A 25,842-nucleotide genomic window follows, 5' to 3' on the forward strand; every position below is an offset into this window, starting at 1 on the left:
TGTCTGGTTATTTCTCATATACGCAAATTTGGCCCATCTCTCTTAATTCATTAGAAAAAGTCATCTTGGAAAAAAAAAGATATGCAATATAATTAAGATCAAAATGTAATCCTCAAGGTAGCTTAAAGTCCTCTTATACTAATTGGACAGGATTTTAAGAAGATTCAAAATACTTTCCATCAGGGATGAAGTATAGTTAATCTTTTATTGCAAAATCTCTTGTTCCTTAACGTCAGGTTAGAAGATATTGGACATGGAAAAGAAAGGCTAATGACTAATCTATGTAAGTTTATTTCCTGAAATTTGCCACTGTGGGAGGACTAATGTGCATAAATTGAAAGCATTGTTAACCACTGTTTATCTATCTTTTCTGAGTGGGGTTAAATAAGCTGGTAGTTAAAATCCGTAGCCTATGCTAACTCCCACTCTAGCTTGCAGCAGGATTAGCAAAAGCAAAGCATTTTGTAAATAAAAGGCCAGGAGAGTTTTACTCCCAAATGCAAAGATTTACAGACAAATTCACAATGAAAGTGGAAAATTTTACCTGTGTTGGACAAACTTAAAAGACACCTATTTACATTGTGATTTGGAAAAATCCTCTAATTCTAACCAGTTATGCTCTCTTCATCTAATCTCAGATGTACAGCCAGACTCAGTAGCAAGATTTGGGGAGATGAAAAACTGAAGTGTATTAACTCTTCAGGCTATGCTGCTGTCAAAAGACAGCAAGACTTTTCCCATATATGCTCTGCAAATGTGATGTCCAAAGATGCCAAGAAGTGGTTTTATGAGCAAATATTATACTCAGTGAGGCTCAGTGAACCATATTTGAACAGAGGGACTTGAATTCAAAGGGGAGGATAGGAAAAGGAAAAGGAAGAATGATGTCTTTTGTTTTATAAAACCCTGGGTCCATAGTGTGGGCCAAAATTTACACTTAATTATTTCCAAAGAGCCACTACAAATATATCAAATTGAATTTAAATTACATATCAGTCCAAATACTTTGAAAGCCTTTATTTTAATGGAAGGCAAAAGGTAAAACTATTATAATAAGAGTTCACAAATGCCAGAAGAAGAGACTGTATTCTATAAAATGCAGAAAAAGTGAATTGCAAATTTAGCTGTCATGGTTTTAGCTAGGATAGAGTTAATTTTCTTCACTGTTAATTTTCTTCACAGCTGGCACAGTGCTGTGTTTTGGACTTAGTATGAGAACAATATTGATAACACACTGATGTTTTAGTTGTTACTGGGTAGTGCTTGGCTAGTCAAGGACTTTTCCAGCCTCTCTTGCTCTGCCAGATGCACAAGAAGCCAGGAGGGGAGGGGGTACAGCCAAGAGAGCTGATCCAAACTGGCCAAAGGGATATTCCATATCATATGACATCATGACCAGTGTGTTAACTGGGGGGATCTGGCCAGGGGAAGCAGCGATCACAGCTCGGGCACTGGCGACATCGGTCGGCAGGTGGTGAGCGGTTGCATCACTTGTTGTTTGGGTTTTTTCCCTCCTCCCAAGGTTTCACCTCTCTCTCTCTCTCTCATTATTTTCTTTTCATTATATTACTATTATTATTGTTATTACTGTTTTATTTTAATTATTAAACAGTTCTTATCTCAACCCATGGGTTTTCTTACTTTGGCCCTTCCGATTCTCTCCCCATCCCACAGGGGTGGGGGGAGTGAGCTAGCGGCTGCGTGGTGTTTTGAATCTGACTGGTGCTAAGCCACAACATTTAAAAAGAAACAAAGAAAACAATCCTCTAATCACTCACAGAGGCAAGATAAGTGATTTTATAAAGCTTGATTCTAACTGAAGCATTAATATGGAAAAATCTGTTCATGTTACATAAAAACACCTCAAATTTAGTGTTAAGTTGGGAAGGATTAGCAATCCTTTTTAAAAATCAGTGTTTTGAGTTCTTGTTCTTCCTACGTATCTAATAATATTTTTTAAATAATAGAATATTTCAGAGGAAGGGGCCTTCTTTGTACTGTTACTTGAGATCTCCAGATAAAATACTCTATTTCGTTACACAAGTAGATTATGATGAAGTATTGCCCATTAAAGTTTGCCAGGCTTATTTCTCTAAAATTGATTAATAAATATCAGAAACCAAGTATTTAAAAAGCATATCAAAGTCTCAGGTTATAAAATATACTCCTTTCATCTCTGCAACTGGTATTTTACAGTTGCAATTCCTCTTTTTTCCATTAAAATCCATATTCATTTCAGTCAACTGACCTGGAAAGTAAAACAAACCATAATGCATAGAATGAGACCAAGCATAAACTTTTCTTCCTGTACTCAGTTGCCTTCATCCCATTTTCGTTCTCTTTTGACCCCTATTAGATACTTAACTCATGTAAAGGAGGAAGGAAAACACTGGAAAAGAGAACACTTCTTTATATGTTTGATACCTTCATAACCATCCTGAACTGATGGCAGTTGGGGCTGCAACTATAGAAGCTCTTCTTTCACAGGAGGAAAAGTAGATGGTAGGTTGGTATATATTCAATTCCATACAGTTCCACACAGTATAGTGTAGGAAAGACAAGGCAAATGAAGTAAAGGTTGGTTATTTAACTGCTGTGTTCAAGTATTCAGAATAGTGTTTCTAAGAAATAGCAATTATGTTGTTATACTTTTCCTTCACTTTTACATATAGAAGTTTTCAATAGCAGATAGAGAACAAAAGCGACAGAAATGTGTAGGGATACATGCGAGTATTTGTCCATAAATAAGGTACCTGCTAAAACAGAAGCAGCTGTTTTATCTGAATCTGAAAAACTGCGTGTAGGGAGTAAATTACCACATGCACACAAAAAAAAAAAAAAAAAGAAAAAAGATTGTAATGGGCAACAATAAAATGGCTTGTCTTTTTTACTGCGTTTATGTGTGCCATTCTACTTCAAATCACTGAATTCAAGAGCGAGAAGAACTCCTGCCCTTCCAGACTACTGGGTCTAAAACACAATAAAGAAAAAATAGAACAGAATCAAGTATTACCATAGAAAATCGCAATGTGACTCTTAAAAATTTCCCCAAGTATGTGAAATAGATTTGCAACATCCTATCTACAGTGAGATGATTCTTTACTTTTTTTTTTTTAATTTGGAATCTATACCTAGACATGTAATGACAATTGAAGAATCAAGTTCTAAAAGGTGGGATTAGAACACAGAGCTGTTTTGTCTGATGGCAGCCAAATGATTTGGGCAAAGAAGAACCTGTTTACCTTATGAGAAGACCCCTTTAACATCATGGCGTTTTATAGGTGTAATTAAATTGTGCTTATATCCATGTAGCTCTACACTTCCAGAGCAAGCAAAGCCTGATACTTTATCTTCCTTGCAAGTATTTTCTCCCACTTTTGTTTCATAATACCTGTCAACTGTTTATAGTCTTTTCTACTAATTTATTTCTCTCTGCAGAATTTTATATTGAGTTCAGTGAATCATGTAAAATAAAATATGACAACTGCAAAAGGATATTAAAGACTAAAATTTATCAAGGCCAGGATAAGCATCAAACTTTTGTTTGACTTAAGGAAACACAATAGGGAAAAAATGAGAAGAAAAGCCAATCAAGGCTGTCACACAAAGTTAAAATAAAGGAGGAGTCTGATAATTTTCTCTTCACCCACCTTACTGGAGATCTATTAATATTTCCACATGACACATATCTGTGGTGTTTTGTTGGAGGACTACGCTTTTATAATACACAAAGGAATCAGATTTCTCAGTAAACCTATTTAGTATTTCCTATTAATAACCACATTATCAGGTTGAACAAAGGATTGTAATACAATTCTTCCATTTGTTAGGGACATTTATTAAAGTACTGACAAGCCTTAGAATTTTACTTAGGTGCAAATACAGATGCCACTACATTTTTATGTACTTTTCCAGATCTGGCACTTTTAACAGTATCTTTCATATTTTAACTGTGACAAGTTCCATCCACAATGGAACTTTTATGCAGCGGTTTCCACTAAGTTTTTTCCCCTTCAGGACATCTAAAATAAAACGCACACAAACACCTATATAAATAAAGCACATACTCTGAACTCTGAAGTTAGAAAACAACTCAGTTTGATGTAGTGACTTAGTTCCAATAACCTATGTCATGCTGACAATTACTTTTGGAAAATAAGATAGTTTTAAACTAAGCAATAAAGTCTAAGTATGTCTTCAGATTTGAAAGGAATCATTCATTGCCTTGATACATTTTGAGCTAGAAACCATCCATAATTGTGTTAATATTCTGCAAGGATGGACTGAATGAGAATGCTTTTGTTATGTAGTAACAACCTGTCACCCTGGGAAAATGGCATTGGAAGAGTAGTCCAGTGTACTGACCAGGCAAGTCTCTCTTCCCCTGGGTCATCCATTGCTGAGGGTGGGGGAAATGCGAAACGGGAACCAGATGAGCAACTTGGATAGGAGTAGAACAGCTCAGCTTGATGGAGCCATAGGAAACAGTGTGGAAACCCCACTCACCCACCCAGTACCCAGCCCCCAGAACCTCCCAGAACCTCCCAAGAACCCTGCAGTGCTCCTAATAGACTCAAGCTACCCCACACCTCCCCAGTGAATCCAGTCCCCTCTAAAGCTCCTACCTACTCTCTCAGTGCCCCCAGTACATCTCAGAGCCCTCCCAATACTAGTTCTAGAGTTCTGCAGTACCCTGAGTACCCAGGACCCTGCCAGACCCGCCCTGTACCCGCCCCGTATTCAGTGGCACTCTGTAGGTGACCACCATCATTTGCTGGAAGGTCAGGGAATCAATCAGTGAAATAGCAGGCTGTTGCCAGGCCCATGTATTACTATAAAATCACCCTTTTCTTTTCATGCCTGGAGAATTCTTTTCCTCCTTTCTCCTCCCAAATAATTTTTTCTCCCTATTTTTCCCTTTTGCTTTTTTCAGTTTATCTTTCCTCACTTAACCTCTGACTTTCTCTGATGCTATAAAAAAGGACAGAAGGCAAGAGCCTACAGGAACAAGCACAGTCAGACTCTTGTCATTGTCCAGCACTGCCTTTTAATTTGTGGGCGAGAACGGGAGGAGAGATCATTTCATGCTGCATGTATTGCTGACATGCGGAGTCAGGAAAAACGGACACACTCCTGACTTCCTTTGAGAATTACTTCCTCGGCCACGGTGCTGTGCCCTTAATGAAGCAGCCACACAGTGCCAGGGCAGCCCAGGAACTTCTGCTGTCATATTTAAATCCTGTAGGCATGCCAACATTTTTTTGCCAGCTCTGCTAGTAATCTTGTTAAATTTACAGATGTGTTGGATTTTCATGTTTGCAGTTTTTACACTATCAGAATAAAAAATAGCTCAGTCTTGCTCACTGATTTGCAAAAGTCCTATTTTTGTCACAGCTACCTTTTTTTAAATGTAAGTGTCCCAGATTTAGTTTTTTTAACTTGAGGAGGAGGTGTAATGGAGAAGATCCAACAATTAAAACTATGCAAAATACACTTTCATGTCTCTGAACGTTTCTGTATTCTTTCAGCTGTCCTGTCTTTAAATTCCCCAAATCAAGATACGAAGCACATGAAAGGCTTGGCCTACTCTGCCTTTCACACCATTAAAATGTAGTGCTCTTCTTAGGATAAGCTTTGTTGCTGTCTGATAAATATTCATAGAAGTCAATGAATGCAACACAGCAGAGTTCTGTAATCTCGCAAAATAACTCTAAAAATCTCATCAGCTCTGCTAAAATTGCCTTTACTTTTTTACAATTTTCTCAGCTAAAAAAAAGTCACTACTAAGAGTTATTGTTTTATATTACAGACACAGAATTATTAGAAAGTGTCTTTTAGGTTGTTTTTTTTTTTAATTCCCTGTGGTAACAATAATGTTGCAGAAGCTGGTAGATGCTGAAGCGGCACTGGAACAGTAAGGAGCAGGGCAGGGTCTGTGCCCTGCCTATGCTCAGTGGGAGTCAAATGACGTAATTTATATGGAAAGTGCAGTTGGGTTTAGGAGGGATTGGTGTAATTTGCGTTAAGCAAAGCACAAAGATTTTAATTCAACTAAAATATATTTTATTGTAGACAGTATCAAGATAATCTTCCTTGAAGTTTTTATTTTAAAGCACTCAAACAAGTAGAACAGGAGAGTAGCCAATAATAAATTGACCCTACAGTGATCCTGACATTGTATCTCGGGGTTGAGCTGCTTTGACTTAGCCTGTCAATGTTCAATCACTTTGGAAAGCAGCATTCCCACTGGGGTGGCTCTCCTGGCACTCATCTTATCTCCATTCCAGCTCTTGCCATCATCAAATCAAGTGTTTTTGTCAGGCTGTATCTTGTAACTACATTGATTATGATTTTGACATTTGAATCACTCTTTCTTCCAGGCCTGTTTAGCAGCAGAGCTATTTTCAGGGCGATGTACATTTGCAAACAGGATGAAATTACAGAACAGGGGAACACGTTGTAGAGCTGTTCATTAAATGACCCCAGAAGTACACCTGACGCAAGCGTTACTATTGGTGCTTCTTCTCTGGTTCTGTAAGGGCTGAAAAGAGTTGGAATATTTTGAGGACTGGTCATAAAGGTGAGTGCTATTTTTCTAGCCCTCTCTGCTAGCAGACCCCAAATTACACCTCTAAGGTCATCCCAGGCCTACTGTTGCACAGCCGTTTTCAGGGAGGCCTGCCTACTTGAGAGTCACGTTGGGGACCTCAGGAAGCCTCTCTCAGCGGAAGTAAGGACTTGCACTTCTTCATGCTGGCATTTGTAAAGTCTAAACTATGCTTTTCCCTCCATCAAGTAGGGGCGGGTGAGTCTGACCCGGGGAACAGCTTCACTGGGCATTTTTGCATTTCTCCCGCTGAGGCCAGAGGACAGGTGAAATGCATGACGCCGTTTCACTCCGTGGTTGAGGGGATAAAAATGTGGCTAGAGTTCATCACCTGCCTCTCCAGGTGGTGGAAACAGATCTAGAAAGAGGTTCTCGCCGCTGTCCCGGCGCCTCGCAGCGCCGTTCCAGGGGGCAGCATCAGCAACCTTGCTCCCTTCCAGGCACAGCGGCACAGGCAGCTGGGCGGGCCGGCGGGAAGCGGCAGGGACTCGGCAGACTGTACCGGCCCCGCGGCGGCGGGCAGCTCCCCGGCGGGATCGGGGGGGAACGGCAGGCAACCCCGCCCCGGGGCGCTGAGGCGGGCGGGCGGTGAGTGACGGCGCCAGCAGGTGCCGGGGAAGGAGCGCCCCTGCCCGTCGCCGGGATCCCGTATGGGGAGGCTAGGCGAGGCCCCTTTGCCTGCCGGGGAGAGGCGCCGACCCGCGAAGGGGGCTGTTTCCCTGGGAGAAGAAGGGCTGAGGGCGCGGGGGAGCGCGGCGCCTGGGACGCCCTCAGCGGCTGCCCCTCAGAGCGCCCCGCCGCCGCGGCGGAGCGGGACTCGGCGCAGGCACCTGCCTCCTCGGCGGGGGCTGGGTGGGCGCTGGGGCAAGGGAGGGCTGCTCCGGTCTCCCGCCGTCACCGACCCCCGCCCACTTTTTCCGCAGCGCCGGTGGCCGGGCTCCGCCCTCCCCCGCCTGTTGCAGGCTTCCCTCGGCTGCCACTCGTCGTGCGGCCGCGAGGCGGGGCCGGGAGCGCGACGCGTGCCGCCAACGTGCCGGAGCTGAGGCGGCGACGAGGGACAGATGGAGCCCGACGGCGCGGTGAGGAGGCCGGCTGGGTGGCGGGGCTGGCGGCCGGGGGCCGCTGCGGCGGCGAGTGCCCAGGCGCTGCCTTCCCGCCAAAGCGCCCCCGTCGCCACCCCGCGGGGTGCGGCCATTTCCTCTGCGGTGCGGCGCCGGGGGCGGCTTGGCCGTCTGGTGTAACCGTTCCCTTCGCCTCGGGTCTGCGCCGGTGCACGATCCCTGGGAGAGACCGGGGTCTAACCTCTGAGCTATGGGATACGGACTGTGGAAAGTGGGTGGGTTAGGGAGTAAGGTGGGACTAATCACCAGGCCTTCAGAGTGTTTGGTTGTTCAACATAAACACGAAAATGTAATAATTCTGGTAAAGGGCAGTTGTTAAACACGCGAAATAACCCATTAAACTATTGATGAATATACATACCCATACTGTTTGGAAAAAAAAAAAGTGAGTTTAAAAACCAGTAGAAACAAATGAGTAGGTAAGTGACTTGCTGTTAGCACATACTTTTTTTAACACTGTTCTTTTATTGCTACCCTGGCATTAAAGAGGAAGCAATGTTTGAGATAGCTATCAGAATACAGATTTTAGTATTTTAAAATTCATTGGTGTTTATTGGGAGTTCACAAGTGTTGTTTTTAATTCCTCATTTCTTCCATTTGGGGTTTGGTGTGGGGGTGGGATTTTTTGGTCATTTTTTTATAAGGCTTACAGCTCTTAAAACTTATGTGGAGAAAATGAAATTCAAGATCTCTGAGGTAAGAAATATATTTGGCTGTGGTGTTAACTGTTAATTTTTACTTCATAGTTAAATTCAGATATTTTAGTGCTGTACACAATTGCCAGATGATAATACAGGCCAAATATTGTATTTGGTGTGAGAGGTGAAGAAAGTAATCTGTTTCATTATCCTTCAAAAGTTAATCTCGGAAAAAAATATTCCTCCTTCTAAAGCCTTTGGGACTGTAGTGATTATGATTGTTCCTTGCCTCTAAGTGTATTTTGGTTTTTTTTTTCAAGTTAGGTGTAGGAATACTACTCTAGGGTAGTGCTCCCAGTAGGAGGAATACATACTTTCTCCTGAATAGAAGAGCTTAAAGACTTGGGATTTTCCTCTGCCCCAAATGTGTACATCTTAGTAAATTTGGGAAGGATTTTTGTCTTCCCTGAAACTAAAAAGGTGTGGGCTAAGATGGATTTATTGTATTTAAGGTATCCAAAACAATGGCATTAACCCATTACTCAGAATTAACAGGACTAATGTAGCTAAGGAAATATCAGAGTATTGAGAAGGGCTTGTGGGGCAAACAAAAAAACAACTTTTTTCCTAATTTTCTTCATTATTGATAATCTATTTTTCACTGCACTTTAACTGTTGGCCTTCATTTTTTTCTCTGTGTTCTCCAAAAAAAAAAGTGATTTACTTTTATCCAGGAATGCTTAAAGGCAGAGATAAGAAAATGCTGTTCTGTGAATAAGTGAGAGGCAAAATTGGGAAGTGAAGTAGACAGTGTAATGAAAGGATTCTGTGAGAACTGAAGGGCAGATCATGCTTGACAAACCTGGTGGCCTTCTATGACAAAGTGACTTGCCTGGTTGACATGGGGCAGGCAGTGGACATTGTCTACCTGGACTTCTGCAAGGCCTTTGATATGGTCCCCCACAGTCTCCTCCCGGAGAAATTAATGCGTTATGGCCTAGACAAGTGGTCTGTGCAGTGGGTGGGGAACTGGCTGACAGGCCGCACCCAAAGGGTGGTGGTAAGTAGGTCCTTTTCCAAGTGGCAACCTGTCACTAGTGGAGTCCCCCAGTGATCGATATTGGGCCCAATGTTATTCAATATAAGTGATCTGGCTAATGGCATCACGTGTCACCTGATGAAGCTTGCTAGTGACACCAAGTTGAGTGGGGAAGTAGACACTCCAGAAGAGAGAGCTGCTCTGCAGGAAGATCTGGATAGGCTGGAAGAGTGGGCCAGCAAGAACCTTATGAGGTTCAACAGGGACAAGTGTAAGGTCATGCACCTGGGAAAACATAATCCAGGAATGCAGTACAGTCTGGGATCCACCTGGCTGGAGAGCAGCTCTGTGGAAAGGGACCTGGGGGTCCTGGTGGACAGAAAGCTCAACATGAGCGAACAGTGTGCTGCTGCAGCCAAGAAGGCCAACAGGATGCTGGGTTGCTTCAAAAAGGGCATCACCAGCAGAGATAAAGAAGGCATTATCCCACTCTACTCAGCGCTTGTCAGGCCACACCTGGAGTACTGTGTACAGTTCTGGTCCCCTCTATACAAAAAGGATGTGGACGGGCTGGAAGGGGTCCAGAGAAGGGACTGGGAAGCCTGCCATATGAGGATAGGCTGGGAGAACAGGGTTTGTTCAGCCTTGAGAAAAGGAGGCTTAGAGGGGATCTCATCACTGTGTACCAGTACTTGAAGGGTAGCTACAAAGAAGCTCCCTTTTTTCCTCTCCATTGCTCTCCATCCCTTTTTACATGGAGTCACATGGAAAGGACAAGGGGGAATGGACACAAGTTGCTCTTGGGCAGATTCTGCCTGGACACAAGAGGTAAATATTTCACAGTGGGGACAGTCACCCATTGGAATAATCTCCCCAGGGAAGTGGTTGACTTGGCTACATTGGACACCTTCAAGAGTTGTCTGGAGAGGGTGCTGGGCCACCTTGTCTAGACTGCGCTCTTCCTAGAAAGGTTGGACTAGATGATCCCTGAGGTCTCTTCCGATTCTGTGATTTTTCATTTTTGAGTATAAAAGATAGAAATACCACAAGAAGTGAAAGAATTTTCCTAGATGTCTATTTTAAAATTTGTCGTGATGACCAACAAAACACATACAAGCATATTTTAAAGGGTTGCACAATGGTAAGAAAAAATATATTTATCTTGGAATCCTTTCAAAAGAAAGGTTGGAGGCCAATACCCCTAGATTCCTATTTCTAGTTTTTACTGCTCTGCTTATCTTAGTCTTGTTATATGCAGCCTGTGGCAGCTGCTTGTCTTTCACTGTGGGCTCCTTAGTGATGCTGTCTGGGCACTATAGCCCAGGATTGGTTTTCGTAAACTTTTGTTGGGGTGGGGGTTGGTGGATGGAGAACCACAGCAGAAACAGCCTTGAAGCCTCTACTGTATTTCCTATTAGAGAAGTTAGTGACAGTATTATGTGGCTGCTTTACAACCATCATCTTACAGTTAGGGTTGGCTACATAAGGCAGTACTTGTTCGTTCTGAAAAGGGTTCCCAATGAAATGCAAGTCTGTATTGTTTCACAGTTCACAGGTGTAAGCAGGGTGGAAGTTAAAACATCAGGCAGACTCCACTAAATAATGGTTTCCATGAAGTTCTCACCTTACTGTGTTCTCTCCCTTTACTGGGGCAAGAGCAATCTGGCTCTTCTTTTGCAGAGAGAATTTCTGGTAGGATCACTGTGTACTGTGTGTGTAGGCTAAGAGAGTGTTGAATTAAAAGACTAGTCTTCAAATGCTGTTCTCATCAGTTGTAATGAGCTTGTTGATTTTATGTCGTGGAATTATGGGTGTTCAGCACTTGGAAAATCAAGCAGAAGCTGTTGCGGAGAGTAGAGCTTTGTAGATGAGTGTGAGAGTGCAGGTTGAGTTGAAAAGGCCTTTTCTATAGAGGCTTAAACTAAGGGGCTTCTAATAAGTGTAAATCTGAAAAAGAATTCATAACTTGAGATTCATACAGCAGGGTGCTGTGCAAACAGAAAAACTAACATAGGCCCTAAACGTGCAGTTCAGAAAGGTATTAAAAGTAAAACTTAAGACTTGGTAGTCTTAAGTACAAGATGGTATAGTCACAAAGTTACTGAATTGCTTAAAACTAAGCTTAGGTTTAAATACTTTGAGCTGCATTCTGAATGCATGCTTCATGTTCAGTAGTTCAGCATTTGGCTTGCCTCCCAAAAAATTCTGTATGTATTTTCTGTTGAGATTTTTTTAATAGCATCTAACATGTAAGATATTGGAAGTATTTTAAAGTATTTTCTTTCAATCACCAGACTACAAATCAGACGCAAACAGAATCTTTATCTTCATCTCCCAACACTGTGTCACCGGTGCCGCTAAACAATCTGACCAGTGCTCCAAGGTTTGGAACAGTTACTCCAAATCGCATCTTTGTAGGAGGAATTGATTTTAAGGTATTTTTTTTCCTAATTTTAGTACTAAATGGTAATTGATAAGCCTATGAAAATCAGTAGGAAAAAAAATGTGAGACGTAATCATGTGTGTTTGTTTATAGTGAAGGGCACTTACCACCTAACATTCAAACCAACAGTAGAGAATAACACTTTGTCTTGATTTATATAACTGAACTACAAAGGTGACTTTTTGTACACCTAGCTGCTAGAAGCTTTTGATGTACTGATTCTTCAGAATTTTCCCTTGTCAAAGAAGGCAGCTTCAGTAATCAGCAGAACTTATGGTACAAAAGTATGTGAGAGATTTTTAGTTACATATAACACTTAGTATAATTTAATAAACCATAAACACAATGTTATAGATTCCAAACAGAGCAAATGTCAGTAGCTTCAGTTACTCTAGCGCTTTTCTTCCAGTTCATGCAGAAGAGCTACAGTGCATGTATTCCTCACTTACATAGTAATTTTCTTAAAAGCAAGTTTTTGTTTTAAAACAAATATTAAAGCTTCTTTTGGCAGTTTGCAGTACTGGTTTTAATTTTTAGAATGCTTGTGACTTTTCGTATGCCCTAAAAACCTCAAATAGCAGTGAATATTGAACCATTTTTACCTTGTTCAGTCTCTTTGAACATTTGTAGTGAGACATGCACTGCACCTTTATGCCAGCTACTCTCATTTTTCTTTCTTACCACGTTAGATAAGTCATTTTGCAAAACATTATTGGTCTGCTTAGCTGTTTCTTTGTACCCACCGACAGTATCTTGTCTGCCTTAATCCTCCTAGGCTGAGGACCTTTTGAGTGCTGACTCAGATGAAGAGGAGGAAGAATGACAGTTCACTCAGGCTATTTTGCATAATAAATACAAAAAAATTGCAGGATCTTCTGGCTCATTTGGCTGAGATAATTCAAATGGAGGTGTTCGTAATTGGAGATGTTTTATGAGATCTTCAGTATATTTGGGCTTTAGCGAAGAGGCGCGGTAGCTTTTTGCATTAATAGCAAGCAAATTACTAGAGCTGTAAAAAGACCTGTCTCTGTTCTTCTCTGCAATTTCAAAGGTTAAAACACTTTTCCGCATAACAAATATTCTTGTTAATTGCCATATTTATTGTTCATTTTGAAGGGTCTCTTGACTTTCTCATTCAGTTGCTGATAGGTCAAAATCTATTATGAATCTTAATTTCAACAACAGAGGAATTAAGTGTATTTGTATCTATAAGAATAAAGAAGATGGATTTTGCTGGGAAAGGAAACAGAAGGGATGAAACCTCTGTAGACAACTTCCATTTACTGTGATTCTTGATATCAAGTAAAGCCTTAAATTTGTTTAAATCACAGGATATATATGTCAGTCTTTGATTGTTTTTTATTTGGAATCTTATGGCAAAAAGTGTTGGGTTTTTGTTGCTTCTTTTCCCCAAAAGTCTTATTCAAGTCAGATGGGGGGTGGGGTATAAAAAAGCTATTTATTTATTTTTATGAAACAGAGGCAATCAACAAAAAATTTACTGTCCAGCAAGCTCTTTTATCATTCTGCCAGACACTTCCATTTGGTCTGTCACCATAGCAGTGGTTCCTATTTGTAAGAAAAATGTCTGGCCTCTTAAATTTAGAGAAACAATTCAGAAGTTACCATTGGATACGTTTTCATATTGGTCTGAAGAGCTCTTTCTTCACTGGTGTATGCCATGTATCTTTGACATAGGTGAAGGCTTAACATTAGCCTTTCTTAGGAATCTGACAAGAGCCTTTGTTCTGTCATGAGCAGGAAAAGGCAAGTCCTGAATGTGTTTCTGGCAAGCTTCTAGATACCATGGTTGTCCAGGTACTTGCAAATTTCACTGTGAATACTAAAACATGGTTTCCTTTTTATTCCCCTTTAATACACTGCTCTGCAGATAAACCTTTGGTTTTCCAAGTTGATAGTCTTGTGCAGCCATGCTTCATGTCCTTGAGGTATTGAATGACACTTTCTGGACTGATCCATCACGGTTTCTGATTTCTGGACAGATCTTCACGGCTCTCTGGTTGCTTCTCGGCATATTTTAGCCTTTAACTGTTTTGTAGGTTCTTTTTGTCAGCTTTGTGAGGCAGCTGAGCTGTGTGTAATGTATGGAGCTTAAAAGATATAATCTTCTAGAAATGGGAAAGTTTATCTCTAGGCCTTCCATTTCTAAGCAGATACGTACTGGTGTTCATTGCGGAAAAGCTTAAGGGAAAGGAAAATCTCCACAAGTCTTCTGTACTTTGCACATGCGTTTCATTACTCAAGAATGTGACAGCACTTTAGCATGCACTATAGAATAGCTTTTTATAAGCTATCAGTTGTTTGGCTGAATCTGTTTTCCAGTGTACACAGGCTTTCATGCTTCTGTTTAGGTGCAAAACGTGATCATCTATTCAGGAGAGTGGTTCTGGACTCCAGTCAGAAATTTTTTAACCTTTCGATGGTGGGTAGTTTCTCAAGAACTGGTGCAGGTAGTTGCAAGGAGAGGACACAATTACTGAGCTTTAATAAAGCATTGAAGTATTTCATTCCTGTTTAGTGCACTTGTGTCTGTGGTTACTCCTCATGCTTACGGAGTGACTGCGTATTTTCTAATATTTTAATGCCTGAATATTTGGATTAGCGGTCTTCTACTGTCATTGCTATCTGCTGGACTTAGAGGTTGTAACAAGCAAGCTGCATTATTTCTTTTTGTAAAATGTGTCTTGAGGGTAGAATTATTCAGAAAGAGCGTTAATTTAATATTCTTCCCAGTTATGAAAGTTTCTCAAAATAGTTTTCATTTCTTTTAAGTATTTTTTGCTTCTCAAACTTAGATGAGGCAGATATACCTTTGATGCGCAGGAGAGGATTTACTAAATTGTATACATACAGTTAAAACCGATAAAAGTAATTCACTTAGAGGTAAAATAGTACGTTCTGATACATGTCCTTAAAATAACGAAAAGTATAGTTTAATATAGAAATTGCTTGAACCATATTGAGATCCGTACTTATAAGCCTACTTCTTCCAGCATTAGGTATAATGTTAACTATGAACTGTGTAGAACAAAACTTCAAAATCTGAAATGTGGTGTTTAGGGCACTATATTTAATACATGTTTACATAGTAAAAGAAAATTGATTCATAGGAGGTAGATGAGTATTCACATAGCTTAGGGCTTCCTTTATGTTAGAAACTTGTCTTCCTCCATGCATACTCAGAAGGGAACAGTTTCCTCCAAGTGGTTTTAGACAGTTCTCCATTAAAAAGCCCTTTCCTTAATTTATAATGGGGAGTTCGGGTGGTATGCCTATAAATATTTGAAGAGTCTTGTATTAAATATACTTTAGAAAGAGGGATCGTGGTATATTAGATGGATTTGACCATGAAGTCAATGTGGTTCAGTAGAGATTTTTTTCATATGTGACCTGTGCTTATATTTTATGGAAGCCTACATACTCTGCCATTTTGAGTTTGAAAACATTGCAGTGATGTTTCATATTTTAAACAGCACTGTAGTATATAATTTACAGAAACTAAAATTGAGACCTAGTAAACTTGCTTCAATGGCCTTGCCTGTAAAGGGACAGTTCTTATGTAAGTCCCTTAAAAGAGGAATTATAATATTTTACTGGCTTTCTAGCATTACTGCTGAATATGAAAATGCAGTAATTAAACAGGGATGTTGTTCCCTTGCTGTAAAGCTCATACATGCTCATTCTTCTCTTCCTATTCCGGGTTATAATTTGTAGCAAACTTTATCCAAAGTATATTCATTAAAAGTCTTATGGTAAATATTTGTTGAATAACTATGCAAACCAACTTTTCTTCTTTTTTTTCCCCCAACTCTTGATTTACTGTACTAGACTAATGAAAATGATCTGAGGAAGTTTTTTGCTCAGTATGGCAGCGTGAAAGAAGTGAAGATAGTAAATGACAGAGCTGGAGTATCAAAGGGGTTGGTATAGTAGAATAAGCACGTTGTAGGAATTGAAAATATAACGGAAAGCTGACTGACTATAGTAAATTTGATTTCTGTAGCTTGGGTTATTAATTTTATGTCACTGATGTTCCAGTTATACCATGTATGCGAAAATCTGCTCTTGCTCTTTAACGTCTACAGATAAATGGGTTTGTAATTTGCATAACTAAAACTCTATAGTCATGTTGTTACAACATAAGATGAAGCTGTGTGCAACTAGGAAAAAATGAATAGTCCTTTCAGGGTTTTTTATAACAATAATAATTTAAGTAGATAATCCTAAAAAGGTAATTTAGTTATTGAACATATATGTATATATATTTATACTACTGAAAGTCATTGTGGAAAGGAGCCTGGGTATGAAGGAAAAAGTGAAATACACCTGATTATGCTGGAGTACATGCCAGTAACAGATTTTATGTGAAGATTTTTGGAAGAAGAACATAGGGAAAAAATCTGCCAGTGAATCATGATTGCAGAAAAGGGGACTAAGACTGGAAGTCTTCAATAAGAGAAACGCCAAAGAGCAAATCTGGAGAAAGATTAAGACTGGGTAGTAAAGTTATTGCTAGAACTCAAAGGATGGTGAAGAAAATAGGGTAGGTAAAACTGTACTGCTATAGAAGGGCAGAAAGCAGGCTGAAGCAAAAAGGAATGTGCATGAGAATTTGTACCTATGAAGTTCACTTGCAGTTCACCTTGGTCAAAAGTTCTCTTCTGAGCAGCAAGCCTGTGGTGTCTTAACGGCATAACTTTAACACTGTCAGCACTTAACATATATCAATCAGCAAATGACTCACAGAGCTGCAGGTCTTAGCGTAGAACATACCTGTGTGGCATGCTGGAGTTGATCCTGGTTCCAGGTCTGTCACCAAGCCTCTTACCATTTTACGAAGAAATATGAGGCTTGCAGTACATGTGTTTTATATAATACAGTTATCCAAGAATATCCAATTATTATGTAGGTGTGATTGCCAACATATGTCTCATTAAATATGTTGGAAAATACTTACATTGGGTGTTGGGGTTCCTGTTGAAATGCATGTGTAGGCTTCATTGCTGATCACTAACAAGTGATATAAGAAGCTTAGTTTGTGCACTTGATTATGTCTATTAGTTTACTGTCCAGATAGCACATAGAATGAAGTTTGTTAGGTAAGGTCCCAAGCTAGGAAAACAGTTTATCTGGGTTTTTTTTTAACTTGGAAATGTGTCCAAATTTGTTTAGAAAAGGCAATACAGGAGAAGCCCACAGATTTAAAAGTATAGCTGGTCAGAGACTTACTGGACCTCTGTACTGAAATAAGCATGGAAATGCTCATAACGAATGATATGTTGTATTGCAAAATTTTATCTGGTGGCTGGAATGACAGAGGCCCTCTTGGTATCTTCTGAAATCTGACCATGAGAAGTGAGCCATGAACCTAAGAAATTATGCATATAAAACTACGAAAAAATTCCAGGGATTTGTTGATATTCAGAAAGTTGAAGTTATTTTGGGGGAAAGAAAAAAAATCAATTTTTTGTACTAATGTGTTGTGGTACAGACTTCACTTACACAATTGGATACTTTTGCACAGGCAGGCTAGATCTCTCTTAAGACTGGATTGAGGGATTTTGGTACAGCAGGACTTCTGGACAGAAATCCAGTTTGATTTCTTGCAGCAGTTGGAAGGGGTATGGTGAGAGACATACTGTGTCATGAAGTATGAGAATGCTTCATTCTTGATCACTGCAGAAGTCTTGTTTAATGCTAGTCGTGTCAAGAATAGTGAGAATAGTTCACAGATAAACATTATCTCTGCATTGCTGCTCTTCTGAGAACTCTAATATAATGGACAGTGCTTGTGGAATGTGGAGCATTCACAGTTGTTGCTGAAGTGCAGTATAAAAAAAATAACCCAAGTGTCTCATCTTGGGCACCGATAACGAGTGAAAGCTTCACATCAAAATCTCTTTGCTTAATAGAAATTAAGGAACTTAATAGAAATTAAGTGTAAAGATGTACACTGAGTACCAAGGACAGTACAGAGTTTTGTGTAGCTTTCTGTGTGGGCTACTCATTCGCTGCATAGAAACAGTAATATACAACAACGTACTTAAATATATTAAGTAGACTATAACAAGGATGGTATACCAAGATTACAGCTGTTACTACAATCTTTATTAATACAATTAATTTTTTCCATTAGTTTGCCTTTTAATGTCATTTGTACTATATATGAAGTAACAATGTGCAATGTATGTAAATATGAAGTTCAGCAACTTAGCTTCTATAATTTTTATTTAGGTATGGCTTTGTTACTTTTGAAACCCAAGAAGATGCACAGAAGATTTTACAAGAGGTAAGTGGTAGTCCCCATTGTGATTATCTCTTGCATGAAATACTTCATTTCATATTAGACACGAAGTAGCCATGGTTGTCTGGTCCTCTTCTGTTGGCCAACTTGCATTCGAAGATCTGTTAAGTTTGGCCTGTGTAGTTAGGAAGATGGCTTAGAGAGTTCTAAGGTAGGACTTCTACTGATAACTGGCAACTCCCCTCCCTAGTTCCAGAAGATATCAGTAGAGCTCTTGACTTCCACATATAGTCTTTACTTTCTTAGTCTGTATGTGGTCTGAAGTACATATAGAGCTATAAAGACTGTCCTTCACAATTGCTTTCATTTGCTTTACTAGAAAATCCATTGCTGTCAAGATGTTGTGGGGAGTTGGGAAAGATAACTGTTTTTGTTCTGATGTGTTTAATGGTCAGAGCTGACTTAATTTCTTTTCAGGAATAGATTCACTTGAATTCTTAAACAGTGAAGCTCATTTTATGTCATGAAATTTTTGCTTCTCTTAGCTAGATTACTGTTTTGATGTTCTTTGCAGAGCCTCCCTTTAGACACAGTTAGCTCTTCAGGTGTATGTTAGCTCTTCAGTTTTTGTGTTTTGTTTGGTTTTTTAAACATGTACTCCATGTTCTGGTTGGCATATATTGGAGAGATCTGTCTGTCAGGATCTATTCATATACATGAAGGTATCTAGGTGTAGGGGGAGAAAAAACCCCAGAAAATACTACCCAAGGCTTGCAAATTGACTTCTCCCAAATAAAAATCTGGTTAACATGTTGGAATACTGAGCCTTTGTTGGAAACTCATGTATTAAAACTCAAAATAAGAGCTGGGACATTTTCAGGGTGTTTTAAAAAAATACAGTTATGTGGAGCCAAAAGAGTATACAGACAGAAACTTCTTGAGTCAGTGTCCTGGTTTTGGCTGAGATAGAGTTAATTTTTGTCATAGTAGCTGGTATGGGACTATGTTTTGGATTTGTGCTGAAAACTGTGTTGATAATACGGAGATGTTTTAGTTGTTGCTAAGTAGTGCTTGCACTAGTCAAGGACTTCTTCAGTTCCCTATGCTCTGCTAGGGGCACAAGAAGCTGGGAGGGGGCACAGCTGGGACAGCTGACCCCAACTGACCCGAGGGATATTCTATAGCATATGACATCATGCTCAGCATATAAAACTGGGGGAAGAAGAAGGAAGGGGAGGACGTTTGGAGTGATGCTGCTTGTCTTCCCAAGTAACTGTTATGCATGATGGAGCCCTGTTTTCCTGGAGATGGCTGAACACCTGCCTGCCAGTGGGAAGCAGCAAATGAATTCCTTGTTTTGCTTTGCTTGTGTGTGTGGCTTTTGCTTTACCTATTAAATTGTCTTTATCTCAACCCACGAGTTTTCTCACTTGTACTCTTCTGATTCTCTCCCTCATCCCACTGCAGGGGGAGTGAGAGAGCTGCTCTGTCAGCTACTTTCCCCGTTTTTTGTATTGTTTTACTTCTGTGAACTAGAAGAATACCAGTGGTACTAAGTACCATTGTGAAAATGGCTTAGGATTTTTGCCTCTTGTAACTGAAAGGCTGTTCCTTGTGAAGTCTTACTGCTGTCTCATTCAATGATACTAATACTTTTCTGTCTACTATCAGTGTTTTCATTTAGATGGCCTACAGTTCTATCACCTTTTTCATCTTTGCATCATAGTGCTATCTCATATTCATCTTAGATCAATTAGCATCTAGGTCTTTTGCATACATCTTAAGCTGAATGTTCCTAGGCTTTAATAATTAATGTATAAAATGAACTTTTTTTTTTTCTCATTTTATACTCTGGAATTTCTTATTTGTGATATTCTGATCATCCTTTGCACTGATTCTTCTTTTGCATCCTATTTTTCTATCATCAGTAATGTCTCCAGAACCTTCTTTTTCTATGTTACAGTCTTTGAAAGCATTAAATTGTGTTAGTATCAAGAACAAGCCTTGAGGAGTTTCACCAGGATCCTCTTTCTGGTCATATGCTATTACTACTAATGCTACCTCTTCCCATCTTTCTGAAGTAATTTTTTATTCACCACAGTTTTTCCTGTTAGTCTCCATTTTCTGTAGCATCATGTGTAATTTTTCTTGCAGTGCTGTATTAAATGTGTTGAAGGAGTCCATACAGATTAGATATCTATCTTAACTGTGAAAGTTGTGTATAAAAAAAGTCTAAATTGTGATGGATCACATCAATGAAATCCATTGCATTGGGAAGAATCATCTTCCTATTGTTTGTGTTGGAATGCTGCTTCAGTGAAATGCACATCTGTTTTCTAGGAGTTGCTCTGTGTTTAATAGGCTAGGCAGGTATGTTTGTCAGAATTGTTATTATTAAAACTTGTTTGAGGTCCCAGATTCAACAAAATCACTTAGTCTCTTTGTAACTTTAAATCTGATAGGTAGGACTGTATTATGTACAAGTGTTCAAGTATTTTACTAAATTGGGCTCAAATTAAGAAAATTTATTGATTACCTAACTGTTGTCCTTCTGCTGAATGTTATTTAGAACTGTGTTTCTTTTTAAGTTCCTCTTTAAGGAGTAATTATCTCCTTACTGGAAAAGTTACAGCTCTGAAAACTGAAGACTTAATGGTGTAGTGTTTAGCGTGTGTTTTCCCTCATGTAACTGTTCAGGGAAGCAGGCCTTCAGAACCCTCTCAGGTTCTGCAAAGCAGTGTTAAAACAAAAAAAAAAAAAAAGGTTGATTTACCCTATTCCTTTCCATTATATTATCAAGTAGTGAGTTCAGTGTCAATTTAAAAACAAAGGCAAGGTTTTAATCTACCCGATGGACCTGATTCTCACTTGCTGATGTAAGCAAAGCAGTTGGAAGAGAATGTAGCTTTACCTAGTACTTTTTTATTAAAAAAATCCTTCTGCAATAGTTTAGCCTTACTAAGGTATCTGTTTGAGTGTGCTTTTATGTTTTGTTTGCCTGGATGTAAGGAAGTTTTAACGCAGTCCTGAGTGAACATGGGGATTTCTTACATTCAGCCCTTATAATCTGCCCATTTTCATAGACTTACTTGTTTGTGTCATCTTTTGTAAAATAATGTCATGATTATGAAAAAAATAAATTTAATCTCTGACTTGTCAGTTTGTGTATGCATGTGTTTTTATAAAAGCAGCAAATACATGAGGAAGGTAAAACTAAAAAAACCTGCTGACAATTATCGGTATCAATAGTTAGGCAAGAGGTTCCCTGAGAAGTAATACTTGAAATTACTAACGATTGATTTTGTGCATGTGAAGTCTAAGGTTAGATTGAAAAGGAATTAGTATAGCTTTGGGGTTTTTTGAGATGCATTAAATAAAAAGCAGGGGAGAGTGAAACCTCCTAAGTGCTTTGGCTACTTCTGATTTTTGTTTCTTGGATGCCTAGGTAAGTGTAGAAAATACATATACTGAGTGTATTTTTTTCCCTTTAATTCTAGGCTAAAAAACTTAACTATAAGGATAAGAAATTGAATATTGGTCCAGCAGTAAGAAAACAACAAATACGGAGTCCTCGTATGTATTTTTATTTATATTTGTATATTATGTAAGTGTCACTCTGTACGTTTTTAGCCAAGATGTGCCTAGTCATGCACTGTATTAGTGTTGTGTGTGGAATATGCTCAGAATGGTTTGCAGTAGAAGTAAATGTATGCCACTGGAAGCATCCAGACAAACAGATTTATGATCTTTTGGTTCTTTATCTCTTTTAATATGTTGTTTACTTACTTTCTTGGAAAATATTATCTAGGAGCAAATGGAATGGAAATTTCTTTCAGTTGGCAGGCAGAACCTCAACTCTAAACATTTAGACTGTCCTGACAGATTCTACAGGATAAAGCAGGGTGCTGGTTGGTTAGGTTGTTATTGATTGATTTATATTAGTAAAATCCATCATGACTGTTGCATCTCGCTTTCTTTGGTAGAAACTATAAGGAATGGGTGGTTACAGTCACCATTTGCTTCTTAGGAGTCTTTCGCTGTAGGATAATGGAATGGATGCTGTATGTTCCTTCTCTGGCAAAGAACTACTTAGACTGAACACTTAAGAAAAGTGTTGATAAGGTTTGGGTTTTTTTTTTGTCAGATGACTTCTTTATCTGAAGCAAGTATGCTGTTACAATGTTCTTTTGGGGAGACAGAAGACAAGTTTTCTTCTAGAGAAGATGCCCTCCCCTTCTGCCAGGGGCTGTTTTATTTCTGTAAAACACTATTGAAAATGTAGGGGATAAATCACGAGCTTTTAAGACAAGATTTGTGAGATTTTGTCATAGCAGGGCATGCTGTTTCGTTATTCCTCTGTACAGGCTATGTCAGAGATGTAGAATACATTCCTTTTATAAGTGCAGCAGGGAATGAAGTATACTTTAGCAACTTTCCTTCAGTACGTGTCCTATGATATCTTTTGGAAGTACTTTTTGCTCATCTTCTGTCTGAGGACAATATAGAGAATTTTAGTTCATTAGTTATTACTGTCACGTTACCAATTAGAAGTTCATATGTACACTAACACTGTTGGTGCAGATATACTTTCTGCAGACAGGAGACTTCCCTCTCTCTTCTTCCCATTGTGCATAGGTCTGCCTTTCTCCCTTGTTAGTGTGTAGGATAACTTTTGCCCAGGGAAATTGAATACTTCATTCCAAATGTGTAGTTTCTTTGCTTTAGAAATTATTCAGTGTGATTTTTGTTCAGTTATCATCAAGGGGTCACATGCCGCTTTGTTCTGTTTTTTTTTGCTGTGCTTTATTTTCCTTTCCATCTTTGACTTGGACTTTCTCAACTGCACTGCCTGACTTGTGGTGTGTCCTTCCTCTGACTCCTGTGCTGAATGTGCATATTGATAAAGAGGGACATATCTCTCTAATTCTGAGACCTGGGGCAACAGAGGAAAAAACCTCAAAAACACTTTCTGAAGAAAGCTGCTATGCCCTTTTGAGATCTGTTTGTGGCCCTCTGACTCTGCCACTTCTTCCTCAGGCCTAGGATAGATCTGTGATACAAGATCATATTGACATCTACGGACATATCCTAGGATCTGATTTTAGTGTGTCTGCTCTCATGCTCAGCCTACCAGCCTTAGTTGCTGGGAAACTTTGACCTACTACACCTCCTCTTGAGGTTCATGAAGCTGTAAAACCTAGACTTGCACTGTAGGACTGTGCTTCTATTATGTTTAGCAAAATTGGAGAGAGCCCGTTTATTGCTGTCTTCTCCAGCCCACTTGTAATCAAGTACCTGTCTTCCCTACTATTAAGCGAAACAATTTTTAGCTCTTCTGTTGTCACAGGATCTTTTTTGCTAAGAACTTTGAATGTACTGGAAAGACCACTCAGTTGGCTTTTTCCCCAGCATCAAGTACTGTGAAAATGAGCATTCTTAAAAGCTGAAAAGTAGAAAACAAACATGAACAACTGGTGGGCTAGAAGAATTTCAGATAGCTATACTCCCCCAAGTTGTTTTTTCTTTGCCACAGTGAGTTTGGTGGGTTTGAAGAGTATTTTCTTTGAGAGACTTTAAACAGTAGCAGAAAGTTCTGTGCAGTGTGCTTGGTAGTTAGCAAAGTGGGTGGGATTGTTGGCTGTGGGATCCTATTGGTCTGCTTGTTTGGGATATCGGTACCTGCTATTCTCAGTTGCTTATTGGACCTAAAGTAGCCTCTAATTTTTCTAAGGTCTGTTTAATACTATTCTAACAACCATCTTAGCCTGACCTGTCTATGGATAGTATATCAGCTTTGTTGTATCCAAGTGTCTTTAGGCTTTTCTAGGAGTGAGTCAAACTCTAAAGGCCTTTGAATTGTTGTGTGACCCTTCTTGGTCCTCCACTTAGTATTCCAGTAATCTCTTCAGTGTTGTGTCTGTCCATAAAATGGCACTTCCTCGTGGCACTCCGCTTTGCAAGGGAGACAAAAAACTAAAACTTGCTCAGTCATGTTCTTTACATTGTGTTCTTCCTGAGTTTTCCCATGATATATTACTATCTAATGGGATTTCAAGATTTCAGTTTCAGTTACAGAATTTTCCTTTCTTTTTTTTACAGAAGTCTTTTTATATTTGGAACTGAAACTTGTTTTCATGCATGACATAAAGGTCTGGAGAAACATGAAGTCCTGCCCCATGCCCCCCAAAATGCAGACAGAAATAAAGCCTAGGTGATCTCAAAGGCAGTGTTTAAAAGAGAGAAACAACCTCTGCATAGGGGTAGATATCCCTTAATTTGAATAATACTTTCTGTCAGTACCCGTTAGAGGGCTGTGTAGATGGAACTCTGCTCTGGAATCAGATCATGCACATTTTTAGCCTCCGCCATAGCAGCAGTATTGCTGAGAAGTGTCCCTGTTGCTGACATCTAGATACCAGTTTTTACTTTTGCCAGGCAACATGCCATCACGGAAAGACAGTCTCTGTGCGTCAAAACCAGGCTGCGTCGTGTAATGAAATCATTCTGGTTTTAGTGCATTGATCCTATTTCAGCTAAATATGAATATGTGGAAGTTACAGATGAAAATCTTCTACAATGTGAAGTCACCTTCTGGATATTTGAAGATTAAAAAAAATATATTTGCTGGTGATTAGAGTTAACTATGTTTAGTAATTTATATGCCTGTCATCCTCTGCACCCCTTCCCATCTACTTGTGGAGACATCCTGTGACCATATGGATTCATGATTCTGTGTTTTGAGAGGGAATTGAGATGGCTGTAGGCACACTGTCCCATGTTCCTTCCTTTGAGTGTTTGGCTTCTCTGGAGATTGGAAATGATCTTCTTTTTATGATCTACACATCTGAAAAAAAAATGTTCTGGTGCATAAACTTTAATTCCAGGTTCTACTGTAATACCAGAAGCTGGTACAATGTACTTAACTACTTCAAGTGGATATCCTTATATTTACCATAATGGAGTGGCTTATTTTCATACATCTGAAGTTGCTTCTGTTCCGCAGCCATGGCCAGTAAGTAATTTAGTTTTGTATATATGCTTTACTGTGGACCAGGATGAGAGCCATATTTTCAAGTCCTTCCTGCTTCCAGTTTCTTCGGCTCTGCCTCATGTTTGATGTTTAAATGGTTTCCTTATATTTGTCTGTTTGTTTTGTGTTTTTAAACACTGCTTATGTTTATTCTTCTGTGTGGGACTTTGCTTTGATGTGATCTACTGGACAGGGTAGTTCAGAATTGGTGTGGGCCCTACCCCAGGAGAAGTCTTGTTTTACTAAGGGGTTGTTGGTGCTTATGACCCTTGATTGGTTCCATTTATTATTCCTCCATGAAAGAGGTGTTCTTGGCTGCAAAATATTATGCTGAGGACAAAAAGAGAACATAATACTAGATAAACAAAGCAAAAGTGAAATTGGGTAATTTTATAGCTATTCACATATCTTCTTCCTAAAGCAAGCAGTAGTCATGAAAAAACAAGGTAATTCAATAGATCAGTTGTTTGGCTTTAGTAGGCTTGGGGAACTTGGACAGAATTTCCTGGGAAATACAGGAAGGAGTTGTCAATCAGTTCAGTTTTTTTACAAGAGAGAAGGATTGCAGGACTGATGCGGTCTGCCATAAGGCACAGGACCTACGTAGAGGATGCATCCTTACTAATTTCTGTAAAAGCAGCATTCACAAAGGCTGTACATACCATCTCTGTAAATGACTGGAAAATCCCTTCACATGCT

At 39.4% G+C, this 25,842-nt stretch overlaps 1 protein-coding gene across 1 annotated transcript in view; it reads left to right on the top strand.

Moving 5' to 3' along the window:
- Nucleotides 1-4,414: 4,414 nt before the first annotated feature.
- Nucleotides 4,415-25,842, top strand: part of BOLL (boule RNA binding protein) — a 35,719-nt gene continuing 14,291 nt past the window's right edge. Inside the window, exons 1-8 of the mRNA XM_075092505.1 lie at nucleotides 4,415-4,513; nucleotides 6,951-7,195; nucleotides 7,337-7,943; nucleotides 11,700-11,840; nucleotides 15,698-15,789; nucleotides 18,104-18,158; nucleotides 21,611-21,686; nucleotides 24,998-25,125. Of these exons, the coding sequence (XP_074948606.1) occupies nucleotides 4,415-4,513; nucleotides 6,951-7,195; nucleotides 7,337-7,943; nucleotides 11,700-11,840; nucleotides 15,698-15,789; nucleotides 18,104-18,158; nucleotides 21,611-21,686; nucleotides 24,998-25,125 (1,443 nt within the window). The remainder of the gene's footprint in view (nucleotides 4,514-6,950; nucleotides 7,196-7,336; nucleotides 7,944-11,699; nucleotides 11,841-15,697; nucleotides 15,790-18,103; nucleotides 18,159-21,610; nucleotides 21,687-24,997; nucleotides 25,126-25,842) is intronic.

Source organism: Phalacrocorax aristotelis, chromosome 5, assembly GCF_949628215.1.
Source record: "Phalacrocorax aristotelis chromosome 5, bGulAri2.1, whole genome shotgun sequence".
NCBI classification, from domain to species: Eukaryota; Metazoa; Chordata; class Aves; order Suliformes; family Phalacrocoracidae; genus Phalacrocorax; species Phalacrocorax aristotelis.